Source organism: Oryctolagus cuniculus, chromosome 14 (genome assembly GCF_051225735.1).
Source record: "Oryctolagus cuniculus isolate XC-2025 breed Fujian yellow rabbit chromosome 14, ASM5122573v1, whole genome shotgun sequence".
In the NCBI taxonomy this organism is placed as follows: Eukaryota; Metazoa; Chordata; class Mammalia; order Lagomorpha; family Leporidae; genus Oryctolagus; species Oryctolagus cuniculus.
In genome coordinates, this window is record NC_142880.1 from 2922289 (window position 1) to 2941709 (window position 19421).

Here is a 19421-nt window from a genome sequence, read left to right on the forward strand (position 1 = left end):
CTGGCTGCACTGGCTGCTCCCTGAAGGCAGGCACAGTGTCTGCCCACATCTGCATGAGTAACTATGAAAGCCTCTGCTACTTGCCCCAGCTGAGGCTCAAGCCTCCTCGGACCACACTGTGCCTAGATTTATCCCACAGAGGTAGTGCTCCTTAGCATGGGGCATCTGTTAATTACCAGCACAGGTTATACTTTTGCTTGACTGGCTGATTCATTCATTCATCCCTCATCAGTTCTGCTGCCCGAGTTCCCGCCATGAACAGGGCGCCAGACAGCACCATGCTCTCTGCAGCACACAACACAGTAGGAGCCAGGAGCTTAATCAAAAACACAGACGTGGGCCTCACAAGACAGTTGGTGGGAAGGTGGGGTATGTGCAGGAAGCAGGACAGGTTAGGACAGGAGGACACTCCAGGCTGTGGGGACAGCCACGTGGCAGGGCCGCAGAGGCCAGCAAATGCAGGTCCCGTCAGAGGGGCCTGAGGAAGCCCCCACCTCTCTTTTGCTTTGTGCCTCATTGCCGTGTGTCGAGCCCCTGGGACCGCTGGTTCTCAGTAAATACTGCTGGACTCGTCCGTGAATTATGTGCTTCGTGTTGCTAATTTTTCATATTTTCTTTCTTCCTGTAACAATCCCTTAATTATATGTATCTCTACCTTAGAGACTCAAAAAAGGTACAAGGACCACTCCCATATTATATTTTAGTAACAAAAGAATCTAAAAGTTGTGAGTTTGAGGAAGTCTTAAACCAAGGGAACAAACCAACAGGAACTTTCACTGAAGTTAACACAGTGATGGCGTCTGTTTCACTCTCTACTTCGAAGGAGGTCATACGCCTGAATTCCATGTTGCTACCCAGTCCTGAGACGTACAACCTAAACTGCCTTCAGTTTATCATCTGTATCAGTTAAACTGATTTGGAGACTTTGTATTTTCATGCAATTTCAAATTTAAGAAAAATTGCAAAAATTGTACAAGTAACTCTTAGAATACCTAGAAGGGAAATGATATCCATAATTTATTCTCAAACACAAACATTTTTCCATGAACGTCTGAATTCCAAGCACTCTGGAGTTGATTGGTAGCATTCTACTGTAAGAAAACACTTCATTTTTGCCCCTGTTTGTTTGCTGCTTATATGAACATGAACCATGTGGACAGTTGTCCTACTCAGGGGTTTATAATCCATTTCTATCCGGATTTATTTTATAGCCATGCTGTTCCGGGTTTGACCAGCAGGGCGTGCCCTAAGCTGACCCCTGCCTGTCTGACATGGCCACAAGATGCTCCAAGCACTTCCTCACTGGTGGCACCAGGACAGCTCCAGCACTTTGGTTCCAACTAGCTTTTTTTTTTTTTTTTTTTTTTTTTTTTTTTTTTTTTTTTGACAGGCAGAGTGGACAGTGAGAGAGAGAGACAGAGAGAAAGGTCTTCCTTTGCCGTTGGTTCACCCTCCAATGGCTGCCACGGCCGGCGTGCTGCGCTGATCCAATGGCAGGAGCCAGGTGCTTCTCCTGGTCTCCCATGGGGTGCAGGGCCCAAGCACTTGGGCCATCCTCCACTGCACTCCCTGGCCACAGCAGAGGGCTGGACTGGAAGAGGGGCAACCGGGACAGAATCCGGCGCCCCGACCGGGACTAGAACCCGGTGTGCTGGCGCCGCTAGGCGGAGGATTAGCCTAGTGAGCCGCGGCGCCGGCCCCAACTAGCTTTTAAATGACTCTTACCATCTCTTTGTGAGCCACATAAGAAAACAGTGCACCTAGGACCCCACTACTTTACACAGACATCCAGTTCGGTCGAGACCACCATGATACTTCATAACTTGGAAGGTTCTTCTGTGTGTGTTCAGGCGAGAGAAGACGATTTCTTTTAGTGACACAGTCAGGTGAAACACAGATAATAAAGAATTTGAGATCAGGAAACCCGAGTCCCACTGATCAGCTACTTCAGGGACATTCGGACAAGGGTCCCCAAATTCCCTCCCCAGCGAAACGGGGCTGATGACCGCGCTGTGCTGCTCCCTGCTCCCTGTGCCCATCACACTGTCCACAGCTGCGTCCACAGGCACGTGGACAATTGCCCTGACTCCTGCTGGCGGGCGTCAGGGAAAAGCTGAAACCATGCAAAACACCCAACTCCCCTGTTAGAAGTGGAAGATGTTAAATGGCCTGTGGGCTTGCCCAAGTGCCTTCCACCATACAGCATCTTCCCGATGGTAGAGATCGGGGTGTGTGGACAGCTGGCCACAGAAATAACCCGAATCTGGACCCTTCAACACAGAACCGCGCCTTGTGCAATGAACACGGGAAACTCCATGGCCCTGGGTGTCGCGTCTTTTCAACTCCAACTTTAAAGAGATCATCTGGCTGCCTGTGGCACTGGCACCCCGGGTTCTAGTCCCGGTTGGGGCGCTGGATTCTGTCCTGGTTGCTCCTCTTCCAGTCCAGTTCTCTGCTGTGGCCCATGAGTGCATGGGAGACCAGGAGGAAGCACCTGGCTCCTAGCTTCGGATCGGCACAGTGCCGGCCGTGGCAGCCATCTGGGGGGTGAACCAACGGAAGGAAGACCTTCCTCTCTGTCTCTCTCTCTCACTGTCTAACTCTGCCTGTCAAAAAAAAAAGGGAGATCAAGTCTGTTAGCTTATTTCATCCTGCACTGGACAGTAAGTACGGCCCTTGTGTATTCCCCTGATGCGGTGGCCACCTGCGCTCTGTTCTACGTGGCAGCAGCCCTGTGGGCAGGCGAGGAGCCGCGAAGTCAGCGTGGCCTGTGTCCGGCGAGGTCACTGCGATGTCACCGCGCCCGGGGCAGCAGGGCCAGTGCCCGGGTGGCTGTGACCCCCGGCGCCTCAGAGGCATGGAGAAACCGTGCCGAGCAGCCGGACGGGGGCTCCATGCAAAGGCGGCCACCGCACCATAGCTGAGGCAGCCGGACGGAGCCCACCCCGGGGTGTCCTAGCCGCACACCCGATGGCGCTCCGGGAGCCGGGGGTCGCGCGGGACCCACACGCGGCGCGGAGACCCTCACCGCCCACCACGCGCACCCCGCGCCAGAGAGTCCACCCTCGAGGCGAGACGTCCCCGGGCGCACAGCCGCGCGACCTTTACCTGCTCGTTCTGTGCGAGAACGGAGCCCGCGCCCGGGGCGCCCGGAGCGTCTGGGAACCCCGGCGGCGCAGCCCCCTCCGAAAACATCCATCACCTCCAGAAGCAACCCCAGGGGTCCGCCGGCCCCTGGCCGCCCCACTCACCCTTGGCTGCTACTGCCGGAGCGCAGGCGTCGGGGCGAGGCGCAAAGCGGGAGACCCCGCAGCCCCCGTAGCCCCCGTAGCCCCCGCAGCATAGCGCGGCCGAGGCGAGTGCGAGCGCCTGCTCCGGACCGGGCAGCCTGGGTCGTGGAGCCAGGGGGTGGTGCCGGACCCTCCCCGGGGCGGGGCGCGCTCGAGGGCTGCCGTGTGCCAGGACCCGCGCCCGCAGAGCGCAGCGCGATGGCGGCGGGCGGAGGCGCGCGGGCCGCCAAGGTGAGTCCCCCCCTGCCCTCACGGGCTCCAGGTTCAGACCCGCCGGCCTGGACGGCCCTGCACCCCGGCTTCCGCTCGCCAGCGGGATTGTCCCCGCTTCCAAGGCCCCGAGGCTGAGGCCCCGGGGTTGGTCGGAGCCGGCCTCACGCTGCGAGCGCGGCGGGCCGGGCGCGGGGACCCTCCAGGTCTCACACCTGGCCAGGAGGCCTCTCCCCCGCCTGGTGCCCCACTCTGTGACGCGTGTGCGAGGGAAGGGGCCCGGCGACCCCCACGAAACCGGGAACCACCTCAGCGCGCCGCGGGCACCTCTGGGGACCTCTGGGGACCTGATCCCCCATGGCAGCGGGCGGGCGGGGGCGGGGCTGCCAGGGCACGGGGACGCGCACCTCTGAGTTGCTCAATCACTGTCGGGGACAGCGGGGACACCGTGGACAGGCGCGCTCTGAACACCGAAGCTCCCCTCCCCGTGTTCCCAGGCCACGGTGAGCACTTGGCAGCGATGGATCTGGCGAAGGGGCCCCGCCCCGCGCGCCGTGGGGACCTGGTGGTGTTAGCCACGTACCATCAGGCATAAGGCTTGGAAACCGTGTTGGGAACTGTCCTTTCGTCTGGTTATAGCCAGCGGCGGGCATGGAAGGAAGCAGCTAATAAAAGTGCAGAGCCGCCTGCTGACTTCAGTTGTGCGGGCTCTCTCTCCACTTTGGGGGAAGCCGTGTTTTTACAGTTCACTTTTTTACACAGATTTTCAGACTCTCCCTGTCTCGTCCCCGTGGGCCTTTCCTCTCACAACACCAGGACAGCCACGCATCACCCACTCTAGTGTGCATGGGAGGGGATTAACTCCACCTGGCTCCTGATGGGTACTTTCTTTTTATAAGATTTATGTATTTATTTGGAAGGCAGAGGGATTGAGGGGTGGCCACAATGGCTGCAGCTGAGCCTGATGAAGCCACAAGCCTGGAGCTCCATCCAGGTCTCCCACATGGATGCAGGGGCCCAAGCACTTGGGCCATCTTCCACTGCTTTCCCAGGTCATAGCAGAGAGCTGGACAGGAAGAGGAGCAGCCAGGACTTGAACCGGTGCCCACGATGGATGCCAGTGTTGTAGCGGCGGCTCACCCGCCGCACCATAGCACGGGCCCCAGCAGGGACACTTTAACAGTCCATCCATTTGCCACAAACACCCCCTCCACTAAGTTCTTTCATTCAAAGGCCAGTCCTTCTGGCACCCCCAGGCTGAGGGGGCATGAGGGTACTCCAGGGGACGCAAGGCCACCCAGGGCTCACTGTCAGAGGCAAGGCAGGGTCCCTGCTGGGGGGAGTGGATGGGACACATGGGGGGCCTGTCTGACCCTCCTGCCCTGCCTGTGTCATCCCGGAGGTGTCTTCAGATCCTGGTGATGCCTGCCGCAGGGCAGAGGGCTCAGGGACGCTCTGAGGGCCGGTTTCGATCATTTAGTATTTCGCACGTGGCTGTATAGGGAAATGGCAGATTGAAAATGTTGGGCATTTAGCCGAGCAGTTAAGATGCCCAGGCTCTACACCAGAGTATCTGCACTCACCACCCAGCTTCCTGCTAGTGCACACTCAGAGGCAGCAGGTGCCGGCTTAAGGAAGTGGGTCCCTGCCACCCACATGGGAGACCTGGATGGAGTTCCCGGCTTCAGCCCCAGCCCAGTCCTGGTCATTGCAGGCATCTGTGGAATGAACCAGCAGAGGGGGTTTCTCTGTGTCTTTGAGAAAATAAGAAGTTGGACAAATACCCAGATAACAGGTGAAATGCCTTGTGTTTAGTTGGCACCAGGAAGACGCAGTCAAGTATAAAGAGTGGTTCTTCTTTTTCTCCTCAGGGCCAAACTTCTAGCATCCGTGACATTTCCTAAACAGTGCACAAGGAGAGAGCTAGACCCAGGGGAGAGCCAGACATGGCTGCAGACAGGGCTGGGCTGCACATGGGGGTGAAATCAGGGAACTCAGCAGAGGCTGAGCCATGGTTCCCCCCAAATGCTGCCTCAGGCTGCCTGGGAGGTGGGAGACTGGCACCTGTGCACCTTCATTCTGGTCTCTGTTAGTCTGGAAGGGAGGCTGAGGACAAGTGCACTCCACTCTTGCTCCTGTTGGCCTTGCAGGGCCCCCAGCGTCTTGGAAGAAGACTGAAGGAAATCATTTATCAAGTCACAAGGCCAAAATGTGGTCAGAATGTCCCAGGCAGCTCGTGCTGACCCCCTGGGCCGGTCACGTGGGGTGCAGAGTGGGCAGTGGAGAGAGCAGGTGCCAGACCTAGGACAGACAGAGCCGGTATCTCTCAGAGTCAGCTCCGAAGGCAATGCCGTGACGGTGGGGCCTGGGGCCATGCACAGAGCAGCAAGTCCTCCCCTGGGGGACGTCCCAGCCCGGGCCCCCACGCGCAGTCTCCGTCACCACACTTGACTTGCTCGCCCTTTGGGACAGAACAGGGCTGCAACGCCTCACACACGCTGAAGAGAGCGGGGGTGGCACACTCTTCTCTGCCAGCCCCTGCCGCGGGGATGGCCGCTGAAAGACGGAAGGACTTTGACACTGCTGTGCAAGAGGGAAGCTGATGACCTTTGTGCACAGCCACTGCTGTTGCAAGGCCTGGCCTTACCCTCAAGTCCCCGTGTCTCAGTGGTCCATCTCTGGACCCTGCTTGGTGTCCCCTGGGATCCCAGAGCTGAGCTTCCCAGGACACAGAGGCCTGGTGCACAGGGCACCTGCAGGCCTTTCTCCCCGATCGCTGCCCTCATGGCTCTGTGCCCAGCTGTGACAGGAGATGAACTGGCCCTGATTCACAGTAAAGTGGTCTGTCTTCAGCCACTGCCCATCCATGCAGGGTCAAGATTGCCACAGGAGCATTGCCGAATAGGTGACCTGACCCAGGCCTGCAGGAAGGGAGGCGTGAGTTTGTCGGAGACAGGACAGGGGAACGGTGGGTCTCGGCTCACTGCTCCGCACCCAGCCTCTGGCGCATGCGGTGGGCTTCGGAGATGGGGTGAACAGGAAGTGAGTGGGGAATCAGGAGATCTGAAGTCCGCTCGGCTCTGTGGCCTTGGCAAGTCGCACCTTGCTGACCCTCCGTTTCCTCATCTACATGTGGAAGAAAAACCGACTTCCAGCCTTCACACATGGACTTCTTGGGAGGTCCACATGGGAAGATGCCGGGCAGGTGCAGGCAGGATTGCGAGACCTACACAGAGTGTATTCTTCTCACCCAAGGAAAGGCATAGAAATGGCCGCCCCGGCCGCTGCAGTGACTCCAAGATGCTGTCATGGACCCACGTCACTCAGCGCCACCAGACTTAGCACGGGGCTGCCAGTGGCCCAGCTGCAGAGGCACGGCTGTACTCCAGCACGGACTTCCGTGCAGAAAGAGAGACAGAGGGAGCGAGCGGGCATCTGGGCCAGCAAACAAAACCTTTCCCGAAGCCTTGGCCACTTTCATCAGCATCGCAGGGCAGCACCGGGTCACGGGGCCGCTCCCGGCAGCACAGGGGGCCTGTGAGTGGTTTCTGTTCTTGTTTTTTTGCCTTTAAGTTAGGGGTGTTTTCTCCCCGCACAAAATGCAGTAGTAGAAAATGAGAGAATCCTTCTAAGGTAGGCCACTTGCAGAGTGGCCACAAACACGTTGAAAAACCAAGTCACTCCCATGGAACCCACTCCTTCACTGCAATTTCACTCCGATTCGGTGTTATTTGGGAGAAATCAATCATCACAGCCCTTCGACTGCTCACAAAGCAGGTGGCTGGATGGTGAAGAAGTAAAATGTGCTTCCAGCTCAAGTCCCAGCGGCTCTGCTTCCCATCCAGCTCCCTGCTGATGCGCCTGGGAAGGCAGCAGAGGAGGGCCCAAGTGCTGGCTTTGACCTGGTCCAGCCCCTGCCATTGCAGCCATCTGGGGAGTGAACCAGCAGATGGAAGATCTCTCTCTCTCTCTCTCTCTCTCCTCTCCCTACGTGTATGTGTCACTCTGCCTTTCTGATAACTAAAAATTATCTTTTTAAAGAAGTGACACGGGCTCAGTCTTGCCCCCCCCGCTGGTTGGGATGTTGTCAGAACTGAGCTCCCCACACAGAGCACCGCCTCTCGGAAGAGCAGGGCTCGCTCGTGAGATAAAAGGTGGGCACGTCCCCACGCTTCTCCCTCTTCCTCCTCAGGGCATCCTGGAGCGCCTGGACAGCGGGGAGGTCATCGTGGGAGATGGCAGCTTCCTGATAACGCTGGAGAAGCGGGGCTACGTGAAGGTCGGGCTCTGGACGCCCGAGGCCGTGGTAGAGCACCCGAGTGCAGGTCAGTGCCCCGGCCCAGGGCCCTAGCTCCTGCTGCTCCCCAACACCTGCGCCAAAAGCAAGAAATGACAGGGTCTCTTCCCCTGCCATACATGGTGTGGGGACAGCGGTGGGGGCGCTGGCGCCACTCTCCCCTGACCCCTGCACACACACCCACATGCACACACACCCACCTGCACGTCCACGTCCTGACAGCCTCTCCAGGAATGGCCACCTTGTGATGGCCGCACTGTCACCTGCAGGCCCCAGAACCAGCTCACTGGTCACCACCACTCTGCAGGCCCTCTGCCAGGGAGCCCTGCTGGGGTGTGAGAGCAGAGGCAGAGCCAGGCCCCCGTCCTCCTGCTGGGAAGTCAGATGGTGATGGGACCGGGTAGCCCTGTAGGACGGGAACTGCTCTTCTCCACTGGTCTGCTGTGCTTGGGACCCTGCCACTTCAGCCAACGCTGAATGCCCAAGGCAGCATCCACACTGCCAGGGAGCTCACCCTGACTCAATGCCCAAATGCCTGGGGTCAGACAGGCAGGTCCTGCCTCTGCTCTTCCCCCGCACAGCCCCATGCACCCCTACACACCCCTACATACCACTATGCAACCCTACACACCCCTATGCACCCCTACATAACCCTACCTACCACTATACACCCCTACACAGCCCTGTGCACCCCACACACTCCTATGTACCCCTACATACCCCTATGCAACCCTACACACTCCTATGCACCCCTACACAACCTTACATACCATATACATCCCTGCACACCCCTATGTACTCCTTTGCACTCATACACACCCCTATTTACCCTTACATACCCCTACACAATCTTACACACCCTTACAAACTGTACCCACACCTGGACATTTCTACACAAGCTTACACACCACCACACACCCTAGCGAACCTTAGATACTCCTATACATCCCTACCCATCCTTACACAACCATATGCACCCCACATACCCCTATGCAAGCTTACACACCCCTACACAACTGTATGCACCCCTACATGCCCCAATACACCCCTACACACCCCAACATACCCCTACACATTCCTATAAATCTCTACGTATTCCTACACATCACTATGCACCCTACACACCCCTATGCACCCCTACACACCTCTACATGCCCTTATGCATCCCTACCACCCCATGCAGCTGTACACACCCCTACACAACCTTACACACCACCACACACCCCTACTGAACCTTACATACTCCTATGCAACCTCTGACACTGTGCACGCTAAGTGCCCGTGTATCTAACACTCCTGCGTTCCTCCTGGCCTGAATGCCATGACCCCGCTCTGGAACCTCCCCGGGCTCTGGGTCGGGAGGGTGGAGGGGCTGCCGCCACGGCCCACACCCCTGGGAGCCTGACCTTTCCATCTCCACGTGAAAACCTCCGGCCCGAAGTTCGCCAGCTGCACACGGAGTTCCTGAGAGCCGGGGCTGACGTCATGCAGACGTTCACCTTCTCTGCCAGTGAGGAAACCATGGAAAGCAAGGTGACCGACCGAGTGTCCCCGCGCCCTGCTACACACAGTCGGAAAACCCCAATCCCTTGCCCCGCAGGGCGAGGCCACGGGGAGCACACCACCTCCCTGGGTGCTGCCTCGTGGAGAGGGGACACACAGAGGGTGCTCTGGGCCTCCTCACCCTCCCCACCCTGCCCCACACCTGCCCTGTCTGCATCTCCACACTACTGTGCCAGTCGCTCGGCTGCTGTGGGCTCTGCTTCTCTGTCTGCAAAGTGAGGTGACGGCAGGGCTGCAGCTCCTTGGGCAGGCGAGGTGAGGGGGCAGCGTGTGTCCCTGTCGATGCCGTAGCTTCACTCAACCCGGTGAGTGCGTGCCATGTCCCTTGGTTGTAGCCCGCGCACCTGGTGCAGGGCATTCTCTCTGCTAGAGGCTCACGGTCAGGCGTGGGAGGCCGAATCCACAGGGCTGGACCCCCCTGGGGAGAGTGCGGTGATGGAACCAGGAGGACCCCAGCCCTGCCGCTCCTCGCCCTGCAGTTCCAGCGCAGTTGCTACCCCCTCGTGCCGCCCTGCCTCCCTGTTGAGCCCTTGGCACGTATCTCACCATGCATTCAAATGCCAGCCTCGCCCTCCACCCGCAGTGGGAAGCCGTCAACGCCGCTGCCTGCGACCTCGCCAGGGAGGTGGCCAGCCAAGGCAATGCTCTGGTGGCAGGGGGCATCTGCCAGACCACAGTGTACAGACAGCACAAGGATGAAGCTAGAATCAAGAAGCTTTTTCAACTACAGATAGAGGTATTTGCCAGGAAGAACGTGGACTTCTTGATCGCAGAGGTAAGCCTTGTGGGGGACAGATGGAGCCGGTTTTGACCAGTACCCGTGCCTAGTCTCCAGCGGGCACTGGGCAGCGGCCTGCCCTACGCCCTAGTTCCTCCATTTGGGCGGTCAAGGCCGTTGTACACGAGGTCCTCTGTGAGGCCAAAGGACAGATCTGGGCGGGGGGGAGCTCTGGTTTCCTAAGCCCTGGGTGGCTGCAGCAGCCACTTCTGGGGGCCCTGCCTCCCCTAGGGTGAGAGGAGAGGGACAGTGACCCAGGGAGCAGGAGCAGAGCCCAGGAGGTGGGGGCTGTGAGGCTCCCATGGCCTGCAACAGCACTGGATAGCGAGAAGTGTCCTTACCTGCCCCACCAGCCTTGGTTATTTGCTCAAATGTGGACAGCTCCAGAACAAAGAGACAGGAAGGGGGACGTCCTCTCCTCTCCAGCCCCAAACAGAAGTCCTGTGCCCCATTGCTCAGCGCTGTCCCTGCTGCCTGGGCCAAGCCTTCAACCAGCTCTCATCTGTAGCTGCAGCTCTGAGGGATGTCCAGCCCTGGCTGTCGCAGGCATCTGGGGAGTGAACCAGTGGGTGGGGGAGCTTGCTCTCTCTCTCTCTGCCTTTCAAATAATTAAATGCATAACATTCTACCCTGAAGAAGGAAGCAGCATCTAGCCTGTGTTGCCCCGCGTCCTCTGGGGACCCAGGACAGCCTGCAGGGCATACGCCCTGGCGGCATCTGCTCTGCACTGTCCTGTGCCCAGAGGAGAGACACACTGATATCTGCTGACTCTCTGCGTCTCCTAAAGTCAGCTTTTCCTGGTGGCCTTGGGATTCCGAGGCAGGACCCTGCAAAGGACACAAACGCCCACGCAAGGCACCCTGTCCACACCCGGCAAAGCAAGCGCAGGGCCTCGGCTGCTCCGTGCCTGCCCCTCCCACCCGGCACAAGCTGAACGTGAGGCAGCTGGAGTGTCCAGCACACAGAAAGACAAACGGCTCTTCTCTGCAGAGGTCACCCAGCATGGGAAACGAGGCTGAAGTGTATCAGTAAAATTGTCATTCCTTCTAAACAGATTCTCGATTACCCTAAACATCTCTGATTTATGTTTTTGACAAAAGTCGTCATCTCTCTGAATTCACGATCCCTCGTGAAAACCTCCCGTCGTCGGGGGAGGGATGCACACACGACTCGGAGGCGTCCCTTCCCTGTCCGTGGGACAGAGGCTGCTTCCCCAGCGGGGCTCAGCCCCGGCTGCGCGTGGGTCGTTCCGACGACCCTCCTGCAGCGTGTGCTTTCTCCTGTAGTACTTCGAGCATGTCGAAGAAGCCGTGTGGGCTGTGCACGTCCTCCGGGCAGCCGGGAAGCCGGTGGCAGTGACCATGTGCATCGGGCCGGAGGGGGACATGCACGGCGTCAGCCCTGGCGAGTGTGCCGTGCGCCTGGTGCAGGCAGGTAACTCGCACACTTCCTGTGGCCACGCGACACTCAACCCTGGTGCCTGCCTACTGTGGGAGTCTTTACAAGAAGGAACTAGGATCAGTTGCCTTCTCTGTAGATCTAGGGAGGTAGAGGGGAGAACTAATGGCCAAGCTACACGGTAACTAGTTTTAAAAGCAGCAGCAGCTAGCACCGCGCTCAATAGGCTAATCCTCTGCCTGTGGCGCTGACACACCGGGTTCTAGTCCCGGTCGGGGTGCCAGATTCTGTCCCGGTTGCCCCTCTTCCAGGCCAGCTCTCTGCTGCGGCCAGGGAGTGCAGTGGAGGATGGTCCAAGTCCTTGGGCCCTGCACCCGCATGGGAGACCAGGAGAAGCACCTGGCTCCTGGCTTCGGGTCAGCGCGGTGCGCTGGCCGCAGCATGCCAGCCACGGCGGCCATTGGAGAGTGAACCAACGGCAAAGGAAGACCTTTCTCTCTGTCTCTCTCACTGTCCACTCTGCCTGTCAATAAATAAATAAATAAATAGCAGCAGCACCAAGGGCTGGGGCTGGGGCTCAGTGGGTTAAGCCATAACCTGCAATGCCAGCATCCCATATGGCCACTGGTTTGAGTCCCGGCTGCTCCACTTCCGATCCAGCTCCCTGCTAATGTGCCTGGGAAAGCAGCAGAGGATGGCCCAAGTGCTTGGGCCCATGCACCCACATGGGAGACTCAGATGCAGTTCCAGGCTCCTGGCTTCGACCTGGCCCAGACCAGCCTGCTATGGCTATTTGGGGGAGTGAACCAGCAGATGGAAGATCTGCCTTTCAAATAACTAAATAAATCTTAAGAAAAAAACAGCAAACAAATGACTAAGCCACGGAAGGTCAGAGGTCTTTGCTTGCTCGCAGGGGCCGACATCGTGGGGGTGAACTGCCGCTTCGGGCCCTGGACCAGCCTGGAGACCGTGAAACTCATGAAGGAAGGGCTCCGTGCCGCGGGCCTGCGGGCCCACCTCATGGTGCAGGCCCTGGGGTTCCACACGCCAGACTGCGGCAAGGGAGGCTTTGTGGACCTGCCCGAGTACCCCTTCGGTAAGCTGCGGTGTGCACAGGGCCTCCGGTTTCCCGTGATGGAGTTCCGTGGTCATCACAGGCCATGGTGCAGGGTCTTCATGGGAAACTGCCCGAGGCAGGAGCCTCGTGTGGCCACCAGAGCCAGCTCTGAAAACTCTGTAATTCGTCATCGGCGGGTAGCGGGGGAGCCCAGCAGAGCACCTCCGGACCGTGCCCGAAGTGCCCTCGCTGTGCCTTGCAGGCCTGGAGCCCAGGGTGGCCACCAGGTGGGACATCCACAAGTACGCGCGCGAGGCCTACAACCTGGGCGTCCGCTACATCGGCGGCTGCTGCGGCTTCGAGCCCTACCACATCAGGGCCATCGCCGAGGAGCTGGCGCCCGAGAGGGGCTTCCTGCCCGCGGCGTCGGAAAAGCACGGCAGCTGGGGCAGCGGCCTGGACATGCACACCAAACCCTGGATCCGAGCGCGGTGAGCGCGCGTGCGCCTGGGGAGAGGGCTGCGGGTCGGGAGGGGGGAGCGTGGGCGGGGTCGAGGCTTGGGCGGGGCGGGGCTTGGTGGGAGGGGCGGGTTCTGAGGGGACGTGCACACCAAACCCTGGATCAGAGCGGAGCGCGGGTGCGCTGGGGAGAGGGCTGCGGGGGCGTGGCCTGGGCGGGGCGGGGTTTGGTGGGAGTGGTGGGTTCTGAGCTGGACTTGCACACCAAACCCTGGATCAGAGCGGAGCGGGGTGAGCACGCATGTACCCGGGGAGAGGGCTGCGGGGGGTGGGGTGGGCGGGGGCGGGGCAGGGTTGGTGGGAGGGGCGGGTTCGGAGCTGGACAAGCGCATCTAAACTTGGATCAGAGCCCAACAGCAATCTGAAAATTCATTTTTATATTTTCCTTAAATCTCTTTATACCTATTGCGCATGTGCATAGTAATGACAGTTCAGAAAGCACAGAGGTATCCAAATGGAAGAGAAGCTTGACCTCCCCCATACAACACCACCCCACCCCCACACGGGACAGCAGTGCAGCTCCACGGCGCATGGACTCCTGGACGCTCACAGGAGGCGCGTTCTTGCTCGGTCCCCAGTGGTGGAACAGGCCAGCAATCGGGCCCCCTTCCTTCTTTAACAAATCCAAAAGGCAGAGTTACACAGAGGGAGAGGCAGAAAGAGAGGTCATCCATCCACTGGTTCACTCCCCCAAGTGGCCACGACAGCCAGGGCTGAGCCAGGCCAAAGCTGGGAGCCAGGAGCTTCTTCCAGGTCTCCCATGTGGGTGCAGGGGTCCAAGCACTTGGGCCATCTTCTGCTGCTTTCCCAGGCCATAGCAGAGAGCTGGATTGGAAGTGGAGAACTGTTGCCCATGTAGGATGCCAGCTCGGTAGGCAGCAGTTTAACCTGCTGCACCACAGCGCTGGCCCTTCCGAGTCCCTTTTAAAAGGGTACAAGGGGCCTGCATGGTGCCACAAGGGACTATACTGTTGCTTGTGACTCCCAAGTCTCATATCAGAGCGCCAGTTCAAGTCCCAGCTACTGTTTCTGATGCAGCTCCCTGCTAATGCATCTGGAAGGCAGCTGGTGACGGCTCAAGAGCTTGGGCCCCTCCCACCCACAGGGAAGACCCGGATGGAGTTCCGAGCCCCTGGCTTTAGTCTGGCCCAGCCCTTCCTGTTGCAGCCATTTGGGGGCTGAGTCTTGGATGGAAGATCTCGCTGTCTGTGTCTCTGTCGCTCCCTCTCTGTGCCTTTCAAATGAATGAATGAGTGACTGAGTTTGTTTTAAAAGAGGGCACTGATCTCTTCATGAGGATCCACCTGTGTGGCCTCAGCACACTCCCTCCGCTGCCCCACAGGCCCCGCCATCACAGAGGGGATTAGGCTCGGCGTGGGACTTCGGGGCAGGCAAGCTTTCAGACGGTGGCACAGAGGTCCGTGTGTGTCACTTGTGCCTTGAGGTCCACCTGCTGTCAGTGGAGATCACTGATGACCCTTCATGAACACTGAGAAACCCAGATCACGCCACCTGCGCCCGCTCCCCTCAAATCTGCTTTTCCCAGTTCAGATTCAGGGTGTTTCCGTGTCTTCTGTCACCCGTGTTTTCAAGGTCTAGCTCTTTCCTAATCTGTGAGGCAGGACTGGACTTGGACTTCATCGTGTAGAGTAAGAAGTGATGTCCTCTGCTTCTCTCCATTTCTCCGCACGTCCCTTCTCTTGTGGACTTGTCCACTTCTCCCTGTCCCAGCACCACGTCTCAGAACCGGCTTGTTCTCCTCTGCAGCTGTAGCTACCTCTCCCAAGCTGTGTCCGTAGGTAGTCAGCAGAGCCCCAGGGTGTCCGCTGTCCCTGTGGAGCTGCTCGGTGGGGACCCCAGCCCCGCCTCCCTGGTCCTGTGGGCAGTGCAGGTCTCCCCCAGTCACTTGCCTTCGCAGTCTCCATTCTGGGGCTAACAGGGTGAGATCTATGGAAAAGTCACAACTCAGAGCAGGTTCTGAGCATGCTTCTCCCGCTGTCCAGCGGGGCCCCCAGAGAGCCGGTGTGACCCTTCACTCCTTCTTGGGGCTTGCTAGCCAGGCCTCTGACCGCCTCACTGCCCGAGTCAGCAAGGGCATGGAAGAGGGAGGCGGCCTCCCTGCGCCCGCAGGTCCCCGAGTGCCGGGCTCCGCTCTGGCTCTCCAGCCCCAGGGGGTTTTCTCTGGCTACTGCTTGCCCTGCATAGCAGGTGTACCCTGGAGGTACCACTTTCACTCTTCCCGGTGAGTCTCTGGCCCCGATCCTGGACACCTGCAGGCCGGCTTTGCTACTCTCTTTGGGCTCTGAGCAGCTCCTCCTGTTGTTCACAAAAACCCCAGAATGTGGCCTGATCCTGCTGCACACCCCTGCTCAGCACCAAAGCAGATTTCCCAGGGTGGGCTTCAGTGAGCCACCAGGCATGGAAGCGTCCACAGCGCTGACATTCATATCATGGCTTCTGCATAAAACTTCCCATGGGATACCCTGTTGTGCGCAGGGCTTTCTGAACATTCACTGCAGAACAAGGCAGTGTGCCTGGGACCATGGGAAAGAGAAAGAATCGAGTTTCACACAGCTGGAGCCCCGGTCCGCAATACCAAAGCATCAAGGTCAAATAGATCCTCTCGGGTTTAATCCGCTGTCCAAATTCATGTCTTCAACTTGCTTCCTACTTGGACCTGCTTTCTTTGTACCTCTGGTTTCCAGCAATGTCAAGTAATATTCCTTTTTCATTGTTGAAAGAAAAGTTGCTATCTGTTACTCAATCATTGTGCTCACTTTGGCAGCACATATACTGAAGTCAATAATTTCATTATTGAAGACATTTTTCTTGTGGCTCTCTGAGTTATGGTTCTGTGTGTCTGATAGCCCACCCCATGGATGGATGGATGGATGGATGGATGGATCATTGATAGACACATACATAGATGATAGAGAGATACAGAGACAGATGATCCATAATTTATAGACTGATTGATACACAGATGATAGAAATATAGATGATACATAGGTGATAGATACATAACTGATAGATTTGTAGATACACAGATGATAGGTGACACAGGCAGATGACAGATGAGAGACACAAATGATAGGTGGATGATAAATAGATGGTAGAAACATAGATGGTAGATTGATAGATACATAGATGATAGACACAAAGGTAGATGATAGATACATAGGTGATAGATACATAATTGATAGATCTGTAGATACATAGATGATATGTAACACAGGTAGATGACAGATGAGAGACACAAATAATAGAGAGGTAGATGATAAATACGATAGAAACATAGATGGTAGATTGATAGATACATAGATGATAATACAAATGATAGCAACACAGATTGATAGATAATGATAGATGGACAGATGATTGCCAGACACCATCAGTTCAGTACCATCCCCTCCCATACTCTAGGAAGCAGTTTGACCCGCTACTCTCTCTCCCTGTGACCAGGGTTGTTGAATGCTCAGTCCATTTTTATTCATTTCAGTGGGATGTGAAGCAGACTTCCTTTTCAAATTGGAACAACTTCCCTGTTGTAGAATTATTTAGATTGTAGAAGCAGGGAAGATATCATTTAACCAAACCTCTCTTCTGGGAGATTTGGGTACTTATCATTAGAGAAGATGTATTTTATGGGTAATGTGCTTAGAAAATACTAAATCTACATATCATTAGTGAGGAAAACAAACTTTGGTGGTGATTAAAACAGCTTAACTAAATGAGAAATGGCTTATTTTAATTGTCATCCTCTGGGGCCATTCTTCATGAGCCATTGAAGTTAAGACATTATTCTGTCCACTAAAGCAAGACATTCCTTTTGCCCCAAATTCTCAGCACTGCTGACACTCGTGGGGATTCATGATCACACAGAAGCCTGTGTCAGCCTCAGGTTTCTAGTATTTCACCATTTCCAGATATTGATTTGTTCACCGTTTTGTAAGTAAAGTGGGGAAAACTCTGACGAGCATTTACCACACAGGTCTGTCACCAGGGTGCTCCTACTCTGTCGAAACATGAGAACCAAACGCTGACAAAGGAATTTATGCTCAGTTCTTTGTTGCTTTTTGACGAACTGCACTTGGTCTTGCTGCATTAAAAACTGCCTTCCTGTACTTCTCATTCCATTAAAATATTGAGCCCCGAAGTTTCTGCCGGACATTTCAGAACGAAGTCATTCATAAAGACGTGTAAAAGCGGAGCATACTGCCTTGTTCCCGAGAGGTGGCATGACACCTCGTGATTGCTGCGAGGACAGAGACGTGGGAAAGACCCTTTGCACCGATGGCTGTGCATGTGGTTTTTCTCTATCTTGATACCAAAGTTCTACTTTGGCCTGATCATCGATCAAGTCTTCAAGTGTACTTGTAGCCTTTACGTTCATGTGTACACATGAGAGTACTTCAAACTGTTCATGGAAATGCAAGTGGGACGATAAGCTGGGCTAAGCACCCAGCCTAGCAGTTAGGATGCCATGTCCACACTGGGTGCCTGGGTTTGACAGCTGGCTCCAGCTTCCTGCTAACGTGGACCCTGAGAGGCAGTGTTGCCGGCTCAAGCACTTGGCTCTCTGCTGGCCACCAGGGAGACTGATTGAGTGTGGAGCTCCTGGCTTCCTCAGCCCCCGGGCTGCAGGCATCTGGGAAGGAACCAGTGGCTGGGAGTGCTCATTCCCTCCCTCACTCCCTCTCTCCCTGCTTTCCCTACCAAGAGAGCAGGAAGAGAGGGAGGGAGAGGGTGCATTTTGATGCAAAGATCTTGGAAATCTCTGCATGGTTTTTTCTTTATATGTACTTTCCATGATCTGCTTTCAATAGCTCTCCTGTGCATGGATTTCACTTTTTTTTTTTTTTGCACTAAAATCAACTTACCTTTTAATTCCATTCTGTACCAGTTGTTTGAGGTACCTCATATATGACAAAATGGACTTTAAAAATAGGCAAGGGGAATCTAACTCACTACCTGTTTGTGCCAAAAACACAGGGCCAGGCGGGAGTACTGGGAGAACCTGCAGCCAGCCTCGGGCAGGCCCTTCTGTCCTTCTCTGTCCAAGCCGGATGCCTAAGGAGGGGACAGCGACAGCAGAGCAGGAAGAAGCCACCCTCGGCCCTGCTGCCCCGCTCCTCTCTAAATGCAGCCCCACCCCCCAGCCAGCGCCTGCGCCCTGTGTGGCTGCCACAGGGACCCTGTCCCACCCTGTGCCAGCCCATGGTCCCTGAATGCAGCCCTGCACTGTTTGAGATCACCACGCACACAGCCACGCTTGTGTTGGAGGGTGAATCTGATGTTGTCATCCGAAATCACTTAGAAACGAACTGAGACCAGGAATCAGTGCACGACCCTGCCACACCTGCTCTGTCGGGGCACCCGCGCCCCTGGCTCGGGCAAGAGGCTTGGGCAGAACCGACATGTGGGACCACCCTCCAAAGCGATCCTTCCCGAAGGAGGCCTGCACTCATGGGTATTAGGTCCCAGCATCCTAGAACTGCATCTCGTGACCACAGATGGCCACGCCAGGAGCTCTGCAGGAACAGGGCCGCCTCGGACGCTTGTACCTTTCCTTCCTTAGCACCCCGTCAGCCTAATCACAGATGTTCACTCACAGATGAGAGGCATTGATTATTTACAACAGCAAAAGGAGAAAGAAGATCTTAAAGCCAGATCCCACCTGCCCTGCCCGAATCCTTTCTTGGCTTTCACTTCTGTCCTCCTCTGTCCCTGTCTCTGTTATCCACAACAATGTAAGAATGAGCGGCAAATAATAAAGATACAAATAGTGCACTTGTTACACTGCTTCAAACTGTTTTAAATTCCATGGCATTCTTTGTATTAATATTACTCACTAGGCCCTTGTACTTCTCTCATGATTAAGCCACCTTATATGTAATACAGATAATAGGTAAGATTGCAATGACCAGGGCTGGGCTGGGCCAAAGCCAGAAGCTTCTTCCAGGTCTCCTACATGGGTGCAGGGACGCCAGCATTTGAGGCAGCTTCCACGGCTTCTCCCAGGCCATTAGCAAGGAGCTGGATCAGAAGTGGAGTAGCTGGGACAGGAACTGGCACCCATGTGGGATGCTGGCATCACAGGCAGCTCCAACCCCGACACCACAGCACCAGCCCAGAGACGGTGTCTCCAACACGGTGGTTCACAGGCAAAGAAACAGCTGTGTAGTGAGGCCAAGTGACTTTTCAGAGGCCATTGCACGTTTAGTGGTGTGGATTAGAACGCACGTGGTCTGGCCCTGGAACCCACGTCCCAGCCACTCTCCGAGTGCAGGTGTATCCGTGGCCGAGCTA

At 56.5% G+C, this 19421-nt stretch overlaps 2 protein-coding genes across 3 annotated transcripts in view; one reads left to right on the top strand and one right to left on the bottom strand.

Moving 5' to 3' along the window:
• The window catches only part of DMGDH (dimethylglycine dehydrogenase), a 62372-nt gene extending 59009 nt beyond the window's left edge, over positions 1 to 3363 (bottom strand). Inside the window, exon 1 of the mRNA XM_070056319.2 lies at positions 3252 to 3363. Coding sequence (XP_069912420.2) covers positions 3252 to 3343 — 92 coding nt within the window. The 5' untranslated portion in view covers positions 3344 to 3363. The remainder of the gene's footprint in view (positions 1 to 3251) is intronic.
• A 112-nt stretch (positions 3364 to 3475) lies between these two features.
• BHMT2 (betaine--homocysteine S-methyltransferase 2) lies at positions 3476 to 18909 on the top strand. Of its 2 annotated transcripts, XM_089312909.1 has the most exons (9): positions 3476 to 3521; positions 6756 to 7037; positions 7693 to 7825; positions 9239 to 9330; positions 9944 to 10135; positions 11425 to 11572; positions 12450 to 12632; positions 12856 to 13084; positions 18105 to 18909. In XM_089312909.1, the coding sequence occupies exons 4-9, from the start codon at positions 9283 to 9285 to the stop codon at positions 18184 to 18186; spliced, it is 882 nt and encodes a 293-aa protein (XP_089169035.1). In that variant the 5' UTR covers positions 3476 to 3521; positions 6756 to 7037; positions 7693 to 7825; positions 9239 to 9282; the 3' UTR covers positions 18187 to 18909. The 2 variants fall into 2 exon arrangements, with proteins under 2 accessions (XP_089169035.1, XP_069912423.2); XM_070056322.2 differs by lacking the exon at positions 6756 to 7037.
• Positions 18910 to 19421: the final 512 nt, after the last annotated feature.

What these genes read in the sequence shown, in the direction of transcription:
- BHMT2 (XM_070056322.2), top strand. Translation starts at nt 3,489, where the DNA reads ATGGCGGCGGGCGGAGGCGCGCGGGCCGCCAAG. An exon ending in CGTGCGCCTGGTGCAGGCAG is followed by an intron (nt 11,573 to 12,449) that starts GTAACTCGCACA and finishes GCTTGCTCGCAG; the next exon opens with GGGCCGACATCGTGGGGGTG. An exon ending in AAACCCTGGATCCGAGCGCG is followed by an intron (nt 13,085 to 18,104) that starts GTGAGCGCGCGT and finishes CCAAAAACACAG; the next exon opens with GGCCAGGCGGGAGTACTGGG.